We start from the raw sequence: 16,952 nt of genomic DNA, 5'->3' as shown, positions 1-16,952 counted from the left end.
TTTTCAACCCAAAACCTGCCCTGTTTTACCAGCCTAAAGAGAATGTGGTGGATGAATAAAGTATCAATGTGCACTTTTTTCTTGTGCAGACCAAACTTTTGATGTATGTGTTTTCTCTGGCATTTCCCTATAAGAGCTGGAGGCCTAGGTGTTCACCTGGGTTTTCTTAATTCACTGGTTTTACACATTCTGAAAGTAGAAAAAAAAAATTGGGATAGATTAAATTTTTTTGCTTGACTTTTAGCTTCAAATTTTATTGTTTGGGTTTTTTTTTCTCTTTTGTGTTTTCCTTTATCTTCCCTTATTTCTTACAAGATTGTGGAGAGCAAAGATCCAGAAAACACTTCTTTCTCTTTTTTATGTTGCCCACATAAGGTTTGAAACTGTGTGCTCTTGCTCTTGAACTGGGGGAGTTGACTGTTTTTCCTGTTGCAGAATCCTCACTTTGGCACCTGTGCTTTGCTTTCTCTGTGTGACAAGTGTAAGGTGCAGCACACTGATTGTTCCTTTCAGTTCCTGTCAAGCACCCTCTGAAGCCTGAAAAAACTGCTCTTACTGCTGCACAAGTACTTCATTTTTCTGGGATTTTGGTGTTTTTGCTGGAAGTTTCCTCTTGTTTCTTCTCCACAGAAGCTGGAAGATTCTTGTCCCATCTTTCCACCAGCTTTCCAGGTGTCTGTACTAGCTAGGAGTCTGAGGGACACAAGGCTGAGGTGCACAACCATTTCTCCTTGTCCGGTCTGTGTGGAGGTGTGAGTGGAGCTCAAGCTCCAGAGGTGTTTGCACATGTGGATGACGACAGCACCTTGCAGCTTGAATGCCAGCAGTTATTCTGTAGGAGATTAGGCCGGATTGTTTTCCTTGGCTCTGGCATGATGCCTCCAAGGTCTTCGGAGGCATTTCTAGCCAGGAGAAGATGAGGTAAGTACTTAGGAGGTGCCAGTTTTCTCTTCCCCCCTGTTGTAGCACAAACCTGAGACCTGCTCGCCTGACTGCAGTGGATTCTGCTCAGTTTGGTGGGGCAGCCCTTCCCAGTGCCATCTATCTGGCTGAGCTCTGCCCACGCTCCCACAGAATCACACCTCCCTCTTCCTGCCAGCAGTGCTCACTGTGCAATGCATTTGTCCTCTGGTTCAGCACAGCCATCACCAGCTCTGACTCATTCTCTTGCTGTCAGCAAGTGTGGTGCATTTACCTGCTCATCCGTCCTGCTTTGCAATGCTGTTGAGAGTGTAGAATTTGGTACCCACAGCTGACATGAAAGTGCAGCTTTTGAAGAGACTCTTCCTCATGCTGAACTCAGCATAGTCATTCCATCATCTTCCTGCTGGAGAGGCATTTGGGTGGTTACCTTTGGGTGCAGGACTTCTTAGGGATGTGGCTGCCTTATTTAAGCCTCACTGTCACGAAGAGGCCAAGGTCTGTGACTAAAGAGTAGGTATACTTTATTTTAGATGAAAATTTAAACATAAGATTTTTTGAGACAGGAGGTAAAATCGTGTCCTCTGCTTATTCAGCCCATAAGTTGAGTTACAAATTCTTTCTGAGATAGTCTTTGAGCTGGGCTTCTTCAGTGGGAATGACATGAATCTTTTTCCCTGTCATGCTGTGAATGCAAGGACAATTTTCTGCCTGTTGATGAGTTTCTGAGCCCCTTTAATGTAAATTCAAAAAATGTCTTTTCTTGGTGGGTTAGGCTGATTCATTGTGGCTTTTGACTGTTGAAAGTATGTTCCTTTCTAACTGTCTCTGACCACTGGATTGGAAAGCTGTGCAGAACAGCAGCTTTTGCGTTGGAATAATTTTAAAATAACCTGTGGAGACTTCTTCTTTGTGAAGCCAGAAATTAGCTCACAGAAAGCTGAGCAATGAGGCTTCACAAGCATTGATCTTCCCTAAGCCCTTCTCTGACACATGAAAGCATGTGTCATAATCTCATGTCTCCTATAAAATGCAAAGCTGATATTGGATGACCCTGCTCTCTTAGGTACAAGCTTGGAAAAAAGTCTTCTGGGCTGGTACTGATAAAGCAACCTTTTGTCGTATGTATTCCATCAGGTCTTGCTGCTATGGAAACTCTCAGGCTTGAACTGCAGCCAATGCTTTGGAACAGAGAAGGAAGGTGCCCTTTTCTACCAAGGCAGGGTGTATTTGTGGCAAGGTGCAGCAGGAGGATTCAGCAGCTCATCCCTCTTGCTCTTCCTCTGTGCCTACTGGAGAGGAAAGAGTGGTGACGACCAGACCAGGACTGGCCTTTCTTGCAGCCTTTGCAGTGACACTGATAGCAGTGACAAGGACTGGCACATCCCCAGGCAGCCAGCGTGCTGCGTTTCTCCAGTGAGGAAGGGGAAGCCTGGAGAAAAGAGCAAGGGAATTAAATCATATTATCCCTGTTACATGCAGCCCTCCACTGCTCCCCAGCATGATGTTATCACAGTAGTGCCAGCTTGTCCAGCATCAGGCCAGACAGGAATACAAGCTGGAAGAGGCCATTTGAGCCCCAGCTTGGGTTACCCCCACGTACAGACAGCTGCATGACAGGTGTTCACAAAATGTTGCAGAGTACCTGCTCCATATGTTGCTGAATGTGACAAACCTTCCCTGTTCATGATTGTGTGCTAAGACTTGGCTTAAAAAAAAAAAAAAAAGAGAGAGGAAAACAGAGAGAGAGGCTACTGCATTAGCGTGCCAGTGTGAGAAAATGGGTATTGTGTGTGTCCTGGGTCTGAATCCCTAACAAGGACTCCCAGTACCTCATCCCTCCCGGAAAGCATGCCATGCTTTATGCGTAGGTGACAGCAGAAGGGCCTTTGCAATTCTTGCTAATCTGGCCTCTAAGGAAAAAAAAAGCCTTGTTTAACCGCAGATCTAAGCACTGGTTTTAGCAAGTGGTTTCAGCATTCCAGCCAGAGTTAAAAGTGCATGGCTCAGCCTCTCTTTCTTCAGAAAGAGCTGAAAAGGCTTGGCTTCCGCTCCTTTCTTAGGAAAAGAAGGGGAGAAAATTCTTGGTCTCGCAGGCTGCTGGCAGAAGTGCTGAAGCTTTGTGATCAGTGTGATAGAAGTATGGCACAAAATAGTCTGTCGTGGTTTAACTCCAGCTAGCAACTCAGCCCCACACAACTACTCACTCATTCCCTTCCTGGTGGGATGGGGGAGAGAATTGGAAGGGTAAAAGTGACAAAACTCGTGGGTTGGGATAAAGATAGTTTAACAGGTAAATCAAAAACTGCATGCGGAAGCAAAATAAGGAACTCGTTCCCCACCTCCCATGGGCAGGCAGGTGTTCAGCCATGCCCAGGAAAGCAGGGCTCCATCACAGTAACAGTGACTTGGGAAGACAAACGCCATCACTCTGGACATCTCCCCTTCCTTTTTTCTTTCCCCAGCTCTGTATGCTTGACACCATATGGTCTGGGATATCCCTGGGGCCAGTTGGGGTGTTGCCTCCCAGCTCTTTGTGCACCCCCAGCGTCCTCTCAGTGGAGCAGCATCAGAAGCAGAAAAAGCCTTGACTCTGTGTTAGCCCCGCTCACCAATAACAAAAAAACCTCTACTATGAGCATTGTTTTCAGCACAACAAACAAACCACAACCCCATGCAAGTTACTAGGAAGAAAATGAGCTCTCCCAGCTAAAACCATCAGTCTTTCTTCAGATCTTTAGGACCCAGAAACATAGGGTGTGTCTAAGGACTTGTACTATAAGCTTTATTTTATTTCCTTTTCTCCAGGTTCAGACAAGCTCTATGTTAAGTAGCTCAGGCTCTTTCCTTGTGAACACTGCGGCAGTTGGTGCATTTGTGCCCTGTTGTTGAGGAAGAAAGAGGATTGGTGAAGGAAGCTCAGCTCATGGCATAGGATGGAGCATGCCTGGTAGTGGCTATTGTTCACTGCAGTTCCTCCCCAAGCCTCACTGCTGCCATTTTCCTCCTCAGCTGGCATTCTTGAGCAGCTTTTCCTAAGACTTCTGTTTCACTTTGGATGCATGTATATAGATTGTATTCTACTTCCTGGCCTTAATCTGACAAGCCACACTTGTCATGGGGAGAGCAGCTTGTCCGAAAAGGAGTATTTGGTGGTAGTTCAAGTATTGGACAAGATGCATGAGAAGGCTCAGGATTAAAAGATGTGTGTTAGGCAGGCTAGGAAAGTTTGTAGCTTCCTGGATACTACGAAGGCCAAATGTTTCTGATTACATCGTAAGTGTTGCTGCAGGTTCCTGGAGAGCTGTGTTCTCTGCCCAGATCCCAGGGCTCATCTCCATTTACTGCTGACTAGACAGACATGTCTCAAACCTGTGGGGGTCAGCTTTTGTGCTGGGAAGTTGATCTCATAGTACAGTGGGAAACACTTTTTTTTTTAACTTTCTTAGACTGGGTTTTTGTCTTATACCTCATCCAGTCCAGCATGACTAGAAACAACTCTGCTTTTTCAGCACAGATGCTTCTGCTTTTCTTTGTTAATGGTCTAGCTTACCAGGAACCACTTGACCAAATGCTGTAGTCCTCTTGTTTTGCTATACTGGTATTTCCTATTCTTGTGCTTTGCTCCTGAGCACTCTGGGGTTGTTCAGGGAAAGTCCAGCTTTTGTCATTGTGACGTTTAGGTCTGTATTTATCTCTCGCCTGTGGCCTGTCTCCAGAGTCGTCAGTGGCCATCTGCCTTAGCCCTCGGCACGGCAGGGCCTGGGGGATGGAGTCAGAGGAGAGGCGGTGCTGGAAACACAAATGTGCAAGCTGCTCAGGGCAGTCAGCATTCTTGCTGTGTGATACATCACAATTTAGAGCATTTGTTCTCCTTTTCATTTAGGAAAGGAGCTTTACTAGTGAGTCGTGAAGCTTTGCCAGTGTTCCCATACAAGATGGCTTACAGGGAGTAGGGACATCAGCATCATGGTGTGCTCAGCAGTAATTCTCACACCCATGGCTGTGCAGCTCCCTGCCCTCACCTCTCATCATGTGGTGACCTCCAAGGCTAATTTTTCTGTCTCCCTTTGAGTTACACCCTCAGAGGAGACATCCCTGTTCTTGTTCCTGTTCTCTGGCACTGTGGACTGGCAGGAGCATCTCCTTGGTCTGGTAAGACAGCTGTAGTCTTCAGCCAGGGTTCAGTGATGTCTAAGGGGTCTCTGGCTGGGTCTTGAAGAGCACAGCACTGTTTCTATGGAGGGATATATTCCCTGCTGGAGGGTGATGTTGGTTTTGGGGATGGGATTTACCTCACTTAATGGGCTAGGAAGAGCAGTTATCTTGAATGTCTTACTGAATTTTGTTTGGAAATGTGTGTTACTACAAGAAAACACATCTTATTGCCAAAAAGTGTTTGAACAGTGAGGTATGCACATCAGACTTGGAGCAGATACACTGACAGGGATGTCTAGACTTAAGTATTGTAGAGCAAATTTTGTTCCAGTGCACGAGTCCGTTACTGGGGAGGATAATGAAATACGGGCTGTGGTATGTCTGTGTAGTCACGGATAACTCTGCTCCTGAGCCTCACCCCCCACCCTTCCCGAGTCAAGCTCAGTGGACACTTTGTCTTGCTAAGGAGAGGAGATCAGTCTGTTGGAAGGGGGTGCTAAACAGGCCTGGGTGTTTAAACTGCTGCTTGAGCTATATTGGTGGTGGTGGAGGATACCAAAGGATCTACCAGATTAAATGAACCGGTCTCCCTCAAGCTGTTTCTTGGATTGTACACTGCATTTTGCAGTTTAGTTGGAAGGACTTTCAATTTTATAAGCCAGCTAAAATAGTTGAACTCAGCTGTTGTTTAACAGATGAAGGATGAGTAATATTCAGGACTTCAAATAATTTTCTGCTTTATATTTGTTTTGAAACTGCTGGGATTCTTCTGTTGTTATTTGTGGATAGTGTCCATGTTTAGTAATAACCCTTTACTTTGAGTTAGTTTGATGAAAAACACTAAGCTGTATCTGGGGTGTAAAGTGTCTCTTTCTCAAGCCCTGTGGAAATCTTCCTCTTCAGAAATGTTGCCTCTGAAATGCTGCTTGATAGAAAATATTTTTTTCTCACATTCACTTGTACGTGGGAAAATACTGCCTGTGTCACTGTTTCTCTAGAGTGTGTGGATGCATGTGTGGAGCAGTTGTCTGGCTTTGGACTCTGTCCCCACCTGATGCCCAGCTCCTTCTCTGGTGTCACAGCCTCAGAATGTTTTGTTTTTGTGGCTGTCACTTCCTCCCAGGGAGCCTGCACATCCAAACTTGTCATGTTGGGTTTTCTTGGGGGTGCTGGGGTACTTGGCAGTGAGCCCAGGACACTTGGTGGCCACAGCCCCTTCCCAGCAGCCCTTGGATGACTGCAGTCCTGAGCATCATGTGCATATCTCCTGAGAGTGACAACTGTCACACAGATAAATCTTGTGTTCTCTTGTCCTATGAAGTTTAAACTACAGGAAGGTGTGAAGTTAAGCTTGTCCTCTGTATTGTTTGGAACAGCTGAAAGCTCTGCTTTAGTCACTGGCAAAATAAAAGAAATTGAATCCAAGACAGAGCTGCATCAGGAAGGGAAGACTTAAGTCTGTGAAATATTTGTCTGGAATCTGGGAAGCACTGACCTCTTGCAGATGCTGGTACCTTGCTTGTTCTTGGATATTAACTATGTTAAACCCAACTAAAACATCTATGACTGTGTCTGCTGCTGAAATTTCTTCTTGTTGATAAAGCAAATAAGAGGGAGGAGAGAAATCCCCAGCATGTTTTTGTTTGTGATACAGCTTAGGCGCTGAGTGAGTTTGGGAGACAGACTTTGAGGGATGCCTTGAACAGACTTTGACAGGAGTTGCTACAGAGAGGGACCATTTGTGTTGTGGGGTTTTTTCCCTCCTATTCCCTGGCCTCTGCTTCAAAAGCCAGCTAAATATTCACATTATTTCCCTTGCACGGAATGTGGTGGTGTGGTCGTGTAACCACAAAAGGAAATGTTTTCCATGGGATCAGTGAGATGATTCAACTCAAATGTACGTACACTCATACTATCCCAAAAATCCAGTGCGAGGAAGCGAGCGGGAATGTGCAGACAAGGAGAGAGAAGCACTGTCCTGTTGTGGGGAATTTGGGTTAGATTGGGTTAAACATATTCTGAAGTATCGCCCCTCCTTTTGAGTCTTTTGAGCTTCATCTCTGACATGGTTGAATTGGAGCAGGGGAGATGAGCTCGTGTTCATCCATAACTTCCCCCGGCCTGGCAGAGTTGTGTAGCTGCAGAGACATCCCGCGGCCGGATGAGGAACAACCCGAGCCATGTCCCTTGTTCAGGCCTCCAAGATCCCTCAGTTCTTAAATTGCTGCCCTTGGCTGTTGCTGTGCGAAGAAACTGGAAATTTGATGCATTCGGAAGCTGTAGTCACCACTTGGTTCTTGAACCAACATTTGGATAACTCATCGTTGTGAGGAAATCCTGTGACATTTTCCCCAGCAGCCTCAGGAGCAGCTGTGATCTAAGCTGGAAAGGGCAAGTCATCTGGAGAGAATTTGGGCAGCTTTACTTTTCAATCATCCTGTGGCTATACCGGGCACTCTGCAAACATTAAAAGAGCATCTCCCTCTCTAAAGCACTTGTAATCTCCTTTGGATTTAGTGATATATCTTGCTTACCTCTAGAGATCAGAGCCTTCTTGTGTGTATAGGTGCTGTGAAAGTATTAGAAAATTGTTGTCCTGAAAGGCTGGGAGTAATAAGGGAGAGAATCTGAGCAGAATCCATTCAGTTCCAGCACACACACAGTGACAGAATGACTGTCTTACTCTGCATCTTTCATGTCAGTGAGCCCTAAAGGAGAAAACAGTGTGACAGTAGCAGGTGAGCAGGAATTATTTAGTCATTTAGGTGTTAAAAATGCAGAGGCACAAGGAGTGGAATTCAGATTCTGGAAATGTTTGTACTGCCTGTGTCAGTCACCATTACTGATACGCAGGTGTGGGCTGTAGCTCAGTCTGCTCCACTGCCTTACTGATAAAACTAACAGGGAAGGAAATAGTATTTTCTAAAGGTGGGAGGCTCATTATAGCCATATCTCCTTCTTTGCCTGTCTGCTGTCAATCCTATTGGAGGAGCTCTGCATGGGACTGCCTCTGAATTAGTGTTTGTTTACCTGTAGGATTAAAGAGGTGGTGAGGAGCATGCTGGAACAAGCAGGATGTAAACAGAAAACAGAAGAGGATACAGAGGATACAGATATAAATAAATACCATAAGCTTCTCCAAGTGAACAGGGAGTGAATGTAAGTGGTCCTTTACTAACAGGAATCTCCTTTTCTTTTTCAGATCACTGCAAGGAAGCAAATTGCCAGGATTTCCCCCCTGTGGCTGCCTGACTGCTGCTGAACTACCCCTCCCAGCCCATGTGGCTCTCCCCATGCTCCAAGAGTGCAACAGGTGCCCAACGCAATGTGTGTTTGTCAAACCATGGAAGTGGGCAAGTATGGCAAGAATGCCACTCGATCCGGAGACCGGGGGGTCCTGCTGGAGCCTTTCATTCACCAGGTGGGCGGCCACAGCAGCATGATGCGCTACGACGACCACACTGTCTGCAAGCCCCTCATCACCAGGGAGCAGCGCTTCTATGAGTCCCTGCCCCCAGAAATGAAGGAGTTCACACCTGAGTACAAAGGTGAGGCCTCTGGGCATTCCAGAATGCAGTTACAGCTTTCAAGAACCTGCCCTTCCATTTTCCTGCAGCTGTCTTTTGGTGTTACTTTACTTTTCTACTTTACTCTTTTGCAGGCTGGCAATTTGATAGCAGCACTTGGAAAGGAGGAAGGTTTTTTTTTTTTGTAGGCACACAGAGTTGAATGTGCTCCTCTTTCTAGACAGAGAGCATGCAGTGTGACAGTTGTAGTCCATAGTTTAAGATTATGGATGCATAACAGAAGCAGTTTTATTACCAAGTTATTGTCAGTTGCAGCCTTGACCTTGAGCTAATGAGGCCAGATCATAGACTGAGCATTTGCACGTTCCAGTTCCATAATTTATTGCTTCCTCATCCAATCTCTTTATGGACCCATAGCAGCAAGCTGCTGAAGCAGGAAGTACAGCTTTCCCAGTGCTGAGGTGCAGCCTTGTCCCCAGCTGCTTTGAAGGAGTGGAATTTTCCAGTGCCTGTGTCGTAGTAGGAGATTGGCAGCTCAGCTGTGTCTTTCAGAAGCTCGATAGGCTTCCGGCCTTGTGCATTTGTGTTCAGGATGGTGATGTGGTCAGGTAGCCTTCTGTGGGGCTCAGTGTTCCTGTTCCCTCTGCTGCTTTGTCTCCATGTGGCACTGGGAAGGTGGTGCTTTATGGACAGCTGGGACCACCATCTGTTCAGGGTCTTGCCTTTGCATCTGGCTGCAGCCTGACTGTCTCAAAGCAGTGTCTACACACAGGTCATGAGTGAGGGGTGCAGTCTGAAACAGATGGGTCTTCTCATACCCTCCAGCCACTCTGGGGCCACACAGTGCTCTAGTATCCCATCAAAAACGCCACTGAAGCCTGTGTAGTTCCTAGAATCCATACGATGTGAGTGTTCTCTGGGGGGGTGTTTTTAAAACCAATGAAGCTGATAGTCCAGATGGACTGTTGTCTTCCTGAGGTCAGATACTTCCTGGTACCCTAATGGCAGGGGGATGTGCATGTCCATCCCAGTGTGAGATTTCATGCTGTGCAGTTTCACAGTAGTACCAGAAATTTTTCCTACTGATCTGGGGGAGAGGATATTTTCTATCTGAGCACTCAGATATTACTGTAAGACTTCACAGAGATATCTTGAAGAGCACATTCAGGCAGCACTTGGAGTGGCATTTATGTAGTGACATTCTGGAGTCCTGAGCTGCTCTGGAGTTGTGTTTGAGCCCCCTGAACCTTGTTAGCATTGTCCTGTGTAGATAAGGAGAAAGGGAGGACAGGAACAGGATGGCCTGCATCAGCTGAGCAGGACAAGGTTTTCTCACGTTTGTGATGAATCATTTGATTCAGTGCATCTGTCATTTGATACTCCTGGCAGCTAGTCAATACTAGTGACAAGCTAATGAAACATTTTGTCATTGCACATCAGGAGATGGGCTGATGGCCTCATTTTCAGGGCTGGGGCAGTCCCAGAAATGAAGATGTCAGCCCTAACTGGAAGTGTCAGCGGTCCTGCTGTGTGGCTGGCCAGATATATTCTGAGTCTGTGCTGTGAAAGATCTATAACTTCCCTTGGACTGTGGTGCTTTCCAGGAGTCTTCTAAAGGTAAAACTGGACAGGACACATGGTCCTGCTTGCCTGCACTTGGCAGAGGTAGTTATGCTTCTAGGGGCCCCTGTTTTTATTGCTAGGGAGCCCTGGGCCCTTGCAGGTCCTTTTTTTGTGAGACGGCTGACTTATGGTAAGAGTGGTAGGTGTCACCTCAGCCTTAGGGCTCTGTACTTCATTGCTCTGATGCTGGAAAGCTGCTATAGCAGAGAAAGCACAGTCCTGCTTGGCCAGTGATGTTCCTGTCAACAGCAGGAATGCTTCAGCCGGACATAGGTACTTACCCAAACAAACCAGGTATTATTTCACATGCTTCGCTCCCCTCAGCATCTTGGCAGACTGCACTTGACTCTCTCCAGTTTGACGACATTTGCTGCAAGACTGAAGGAAGGAAATCAATCACACCCTCAGCCTACCAGCTGCACTTTTGTCCTTATTTCCTGCAGTGGCAGAGCTTCCCCCTCTTTCATTGCTCTGGGTTTGCTTTGCTGCTCTGTGAGCTACATTTTCATCTCTTCTGCTGAACATTTGGTTGCTAATGGTTGTGTATTCCCTCACCGGGAGAACTGATGTGTTACTTCTTCCTGGCAGGTGTGGTGTCTGTCTGTTTTGAGGGAGACAGTGATGGCTACATTAACCTGGTGGCCTATCCCTACGTGGAGAACGAGGCTCTGGAGCAGGATGATCTGCCAGAGAGGGACCAGCCACGGCGCAAGCACTCGCGCCGGAGCCTTCACAGGTCAAGCAGTGGCACCGAGCACAAGGAGGAGAAGCCTGGCCTGGCCAGTGACAGCACTGAAAGGTAAAACTTGGAGGGCCCAGTGACAACATGAAGAACAGGAGATCTCTCTTCCTTACTCCTTTGGTTGAGGGTGTTTTGCAATTCCTTAAGGTGGCCAGGCTGTTGTGCACTTGATAGCCCAGCGCATTTTGGCACTGCAGACTGTGTCAGGAATTTTGCCAGGTTCAGGACCAACTCATCCAGGTGAAATGCTTCTGACACAACAAGATAACCGTTGGCAGTGTATCAGATGTGGAACCAAAGCATATAGAGTAGATTTGAACACTCTTCAGTCCACCTGGTTATTAATCCAGGGCATTCTTCCCAGGGTGTTTTGAATATGGGTCTTTGCTGCCTCACCACAGCCAGAGCTCCTGCAGAAACAAGTTTTCATGCTTGCTCTATCTATTAGCAGAGTACAGCCTGGCAGAGATATTACATCAACCAGAGCCTAGAGCATGGGTCCACAGCCCAGGGTATTGGTGAGGACTTGATTTTAAGAAGATTTGTGTTGTGTGCAGCAGGAGAAGGAACAGGAGATGATTGTGTGCCAAGGGAGGATGTGACAGTCGTAAGTATGTGAAGAACTCCTGCATTCTAACAGGCTGGTTTCTTCTGTCTTTACACCAGCACCATCCAGGAAACAAAGAGTCCCAGGGTGGACTTGCACATCCACTCAGATGTTCCATTTCAGATGTTGGATGGGAACAGCGGCCTGAGCTCCGAGAAGATCAGCTATAACCCCTGGAGCCTGCGCTGCCACAAGCAGCAGCTGAGCCGCATGCGGTCGGAGTCCAAGGACCGGAAGCTGTACAGTATCCTTTGGGAGGCACAGCTGGGTGTGTCAGGCTGCTGCTGCCCTGGCCTTACCCGTTTTGTGCCTGAGGCAGCCAGGCCTGCATTTCCCTTGGCATTTCTGTCTCTCACACAACCACAGTTGAGTTACATGTTCCTTTTCGCTGTTCCTTCCTGCTTCCCATACTGTGACACTAATGAATCATAGAATGGTTTGGATTGGAAGGCACCAACCTTAAAGATCGTGTTGTTCCACCTCCAGGCAGTGTGACTGACTTCTTCATATGGTTGAAGATGGGGTTTTTTTTCTGTGCCTTTCCTCCTGCTTTTGCTGGACTTATCAGCTTGTGGGGTTAATTTGTTTCACCTGGATTCTGTTTTCCTCACATAGAAACAAACTTACTTTTAATAGCTGTATTCTTCATCATTTTAAGTGCATGGGCTTCCTTCTCGAATTCTCAAGTGTGTGCTTGGAGACTCCAGCTTTTATTTTTAAATGGCTTGCATCACTTGCAGAGAAGTCATTCTCTTTGGCTGCCCTCTCCTTTTTAAGCACACTTCCTTATTTTTATGAAGTTCCTCTTTCTAAACCAAACACAGTTTCTCTCTTGCAGGTTTAATCCAGCTGTGCTCTGGTTCCCATTTCAATGTTAACATGTTGATCTGTGCCCTGTGGGATTCCTTAGGGCAAACTTTTGGGGTTTTTTTTCCCCTTTTTGGAACAAGTTGCTGTACAGACTGCCTGGGGTGTGTTCTCAGTGCTGTGCCCCGATGTGGGGGGGATTGCCCACTGTGTGCTGGTGACCGAGAGCTCCTGTTACTGTTCTGTTTCCTGGCTTTGTCACCTCCCCAGTTCCCCCCCTGTGTATTGGGCAGTGCTGCTGTTCTGGACAGGCCAACCCTGCCATTAGTTGACCCTTGAGTTTTCAGTCTGTGGGGATTGTATTGTTTATCCATATGGTCAGATGGCTGATTTGATTAGACTTTAAGCTTTCTCTTAATGGATCAGCAATTCCTACTGTACTGTGTCCTTCCTGACACCAGTGTTTAGCTTTTCAGTTTCCCCTCTGAATTTCCAGTACACATGCACGTGACCTTCCTGCTGTTGGCTGTTCCACTTTCTAGGCTGTTTCCTTCTACCAGCTGTCAAAGCCTGGGTCCACTGTTTGGGTTTTGTCCTTTTCTTCAACTCACCAAGCTGTTTGTCTTGTCTGTTCTTTGGTTCCTATTTGTTTGTTGCCCAGCCCTATCTCCTGCTGGCCCAAGTCCCTGTCTGTGGTGGCCCTGGGGTGTCTCTGGGTGGGTAAGCTCTCCTTGACTCATATCCCAGAGTTCCTCTTGCTGGAGAATGTGGTGCATCACTTCAAGTTTCCCTGCGTGCTTGATCTGAAGATGGGGACCAGACAGCACGGAGATGATGCCTCTGAGGAGAAGGCTGCTCGGCAGATGAAGAAGTGTGAACAGAGCACTTCAGCCACCTTGGGTGTGCGTGTGTGTGGGATGCAGGTAGGGATCCCCCAGGCTGCAGATGCTGCTCTTTCCTTTTCACAGCTCCATTAAGCCTCCCAGTTAGTGTTTCCTGCTGAGCACTGAATTTGAACTTCCCACTGCAGGTAGGTACACCAGCATTCATGCTATTTTTGTCTTCATTTCTAAGCCTAAAACAAAGGAGCCTTCTTTTCCTGAGGTGGTGTGTTTGTCCAGAGCTCTTCTGTTAACTGACAGTTAGGGGATTTCTAATAAAATTATTTTTGTGGCTTAGTGTTCAGCCAGAATGACAGTGCCCGGGGATGGAGGTGTCCGACATTTCCTTCTGTACTGCACTGATTGTTAAAAAGTTGCTCTGCTGTGCCTGGGCCCCTGTGCACAAGGGTTTGCTGCTGGTGCTGCTGTGCAATAATCGCTCATTTCCTCACCTGCCAAAGGAACCAGATCTTGTAACCCAGATCTCTGCCCACGGACTCTGAAGCAATGAGGGCTCCTCATTAATCACTTGCCACGTAAAGGCAATAGATGTTGGCAGGTCCCACTGCCAGGGGATTGTTGGAGTTGCTGTAAGACTTTGCTGTTAAACTCTTGGGGTCAGTTGTGCTATGCCTTTTGGGGCACTGGGACTGATGAGCCACCTTTTGGGTGTCCTGGGAGAGGACTGATGCTCAGGCATCCTGAGTATGCCCCTGGGCTGCTCCCATGAGCTTTGGGATTCAGGGAATGGCCAGAGCTGCGTCTTGTTCCTGCTCCAATCATAAGGGGGACAGGATGAGTTCCCCCTGCCCTGTCAGTGCAGGACAGCTCAGGGCTTAGCCTGTTGCTCCCACTTGATGTGCATTTCCTTTGGTGTTCCAGGTCTATCAGCTGGACACAGGGCATTACTTATGCAGGAATAAATACTATGGCCGCGGCCTTTCCATCGAAGGCTTCCGCAATGCCCTCTACCAGTATCTCCACAACGGCATTGAGCTGCGCAAGGACCTCTTTGAGCCTGTCCTGGCCAAACTGCGGAGCCTGAAGGCGGTTTTGGAGAGACAGGCCTCCTACCGCTTCTACTCCAGCTCTCTCCTCATCATCTACGACGGGAAGGACAGCCGGGCGGGGATGTTGGGGGAGCGGCGGCCGGAGGCGCGCCTGAAGCGGGTGGACAGCTCTGTCCCGGAGAGCCTCCAGGACGGCGGCAGCTCAGAGCCCGGCTCCTCGGCCCAGCCCAAGGTGGACGTGCGCATGATTGACTTTGCACACAGCACATTCAAAGGGTTTCGTGACGACCCCACTGTGCACGACGGACCTGACATGGGCTACGTGTTCGGGCTGGAAAGCCTCATCAACATCATGGAACAGATGCGTGAGGAAAACCAGTAGCCCTGGGCTGTGGCCTCTTATTCTTGTCCTGGTGGCAGGAGCAGACAAGACCACCTACTACCACAGGAAAAACACAGACAAATTTGGTTTTAAATAACTGTATTGCTCCATTGTTTTTAAAATGTACTTGGATAGAAGAGCTGAGGTGAGGCAGGATGGAAGAACTCCTCGTGCTGACCAGACAGTTCTGACCACACTCGCTCTGCCTTCTGGAGGAGGCTCTGTAGGTGCCTGCTGGGTGTCAGGTGTTCTGGTTCTTCGCTCATCACATGTGCGTTCTGGAGGGAGGACCTGGACATAGGGGAGAGAGAGGGCTCTTCACGAGGCTGGAGCTCTGGTGCAAGGAGCCTCCTGCCTCAGGCGCCTCCTGCCTCAGGAGCCTCCCCTTTGAATTTCTCCTGAGTTATTTGGAAAGGGCGCTTGCCTAACGGTTGGCAGCGTCTGTGGGGCCACTGGTGAGAAGTCAGATGCTGGTCCCTGTGTTCGGTGTCGCTGGCTCTGCCCTGGGTTTTGCCGATGGGGCTTTGCTTTTGATGCTGCCTTTTTCTGCTGTTTGGGCACTGTGAGTAGCCACCCCAAACACGGAAATGAAATGACCAAATGCAACCCCTGGCAGAGCTGTGGCTGGGAGGGAATGCCACACACCTGGAGCTGTGCTCGAGCCTGGGGTCTGCTCGCTCCCTGGTGGCATGGCATGGGCAGGCACAGGGCTCTGCAGGAGTGACTCTGCCCTGGACCACTGACTTGCAAGCACTCAGCTCGTGGGCTAGCAATACTATCTGTAGCAGTTAACATGACCCCAGCTGTGCAGCGGGGCATTTTGGACCATTTCAACCCTTCCCCTCCTGTAAAGTACAGAGTACGTCCCTCTAGCACAAAGCTGCCCTCTTCCCCCGGGGACCCTCTGCCCCCAGGCCCTGCTCGTCCATCAGGTCTGGGGGTGGTGGAAGGGGAGGCTGAGGCTTAGGGCTGATCCCCGTCTCCTCGCTGAGGGCCTGCAGGGGCCAGATGCAGGGTGACCTAGCTGAGCAGTGAGTGCCACTGTCTTGACTGTTCAGCACCACTGCCTGACTGTTCAGCTTTGCTTCATGGAGTCAGTCTTTCCCAAAATAAATGTCCTCCAGCCTCCTTTGATGAGGAATTAGTGTTTGATACTGTGGCCTGGTGGTACCGGACCGTACCCTGCTCCACCTCAGCTCCTGTTTTTGTGCTGGGGCCCTGGCTGCTCTCTCCTGCTCTCACTGACTTCGTTCCATGGCATTACCATTACCCTGTGTACCCACAAGGCCAGGGTTGGGGTCGGGGTTTTTTTAAATTACTTCAGGAAAGTTTGTTAGGGGAATACTCGCATGTCGCATGTGTGCCGACTCCATGTGTGCAGAGGCCGCTCGCAACGCGCAGCTGCTCGGCCTCGCTGCCACAGCAGGCACAGGTCCGTGGCACTGGTGTGGAAGGGGACAGGAGAGCTGTCCGCTTTCTCTGCCTGTCTCCCAGCTCCTCAAAGCTTGCCCAAGCCACTGCTCCCCTGCCACCCCCTGGACAAGGACCTTTATCCATGGCACGCTGCTCTGCACTGGGTTACTTCATCGCTCCTGCTGGTCCCTACCGTGCCAGGACTCGCAGGATTTTCAGGGAACAGGTTTGCAGGAGCGAGGGAGGCTGGGTGAGTGCTGGGGTGTAGGTACCCACGACAGCCGTATATTCCCTGGTCCTGCCCCAGCGTAGCCCATCACCACCCACCTCTGCATGTCCTTGTCCCCGCGGGTTGTGCTCGGCCAGGCCGCAGATCCTGGAGAGCCTCCTGCTGTCCCCCCGCGCTCATTCCTGCCCTTCCCCACCTCACTGGGCCGTGACGGACGGGCCACGCTGCCGGCGCTCAGTGGGAGCTGCCTTTCCCCCGCTCCCCTTCGGACCACCACGGTGGCACTCCACAGCTTGTACATAGCCTTGGCCCCGTTTGTTTTTACATGAATAACCACCCGGTTTGTGCTTCACAGAGAACCAAAAACCATTAAAGGATCTGTTTTTGTCCGCGGTGTGCCGTGCCTGCCTCTCCCACCGTCTGAGCCCGGGGACGGGGGTGGGGGGCTCGGGTGAATGTCCCCGCCCGGTGCTGCCGTGCCGCTGCTCTCTTCTCATCGGGGTCGCCTCGTCGCTGCTGCGTGCCGAGGGAGCTCCAGCTCCGGGCAGGGTGCGGTGGCTGCAGCAACGACCTGGCCATACAGCGATGGGACCCGGGCGGGCGGAGGAGTGTGCGGGGCGGGCACTGAGAGCCGGGCGGGCGGTAGGACCCG

At 49.2% G+C, this 16,952-nt stretch overlaps 1 protein-coding gene across 4 annotated transcripts in view; it reads left to right on the top strand.

Annotated features, from left to right (window-relative positions):
- The window catches only part of IP6K1 (inositol hexakisphosphate kinase 1), a 37,091-nt gene extending 20,402 nt beyond the window's left edge, over nt 1-16,689 (top strand). For 3 of the 4 annotated variants that reach the window (XM_042018279.1, XM_042018288.1, XM_042018297.1), the window contains 5 exons: nt 8,282-8,627; nt 10,818-11,028; nt 11,638-11,822; nt 13,133-13,308; nt 14,149-16,689. In XM_042018279.1, the coding sequence (XP_041874213.1) occupies nt 8,405-8,627; nt 10,818-11,028; nt 11,638-11,822; nt 13,133-13,308; nt 14,149-14,658 (1,305 nt within the window). In that variant the 5' untranslated portion in view covers nt 8,282-8,404 and the 3' untranslated portion in view covers nt 14,659-16,689. Of the gene's footprint in view, nt 1-8,281; nt 8,628-10,046; nt 10,224-10,817; nt 11,029-11,637; nt 11,823-13,132; nt 13,309-14,148 lie in introns of those variants that run through there. The other variant, XM_042018308.1, reaches the window with a different exon arrangement.
- Nucleotides 16,690-16,952: the final 263 nt, after the last annotated feature.

This window comes from Corvus kubaryi, unplaced genomic scaffold (assembly GCF_017639235.1).
Source record: "Corvus kubaryi isolate FWS band 111438036 unplaced genomic scaffold, C.kubaryi_AGA036_p1.0 124, whole genome shotgun sequence".
NCBI classification, from domain to species: Eukaryota; Metazoa; Chordata; class Aves; order Passeriformes; family Corvidae; genus Corvus; species Corvus kubaryi.
The sequence above is the reverse complement of the archived record's forward strand: the minus strand, read 5'-3'. Positions and strand labels throughout refer to the sequence as shown.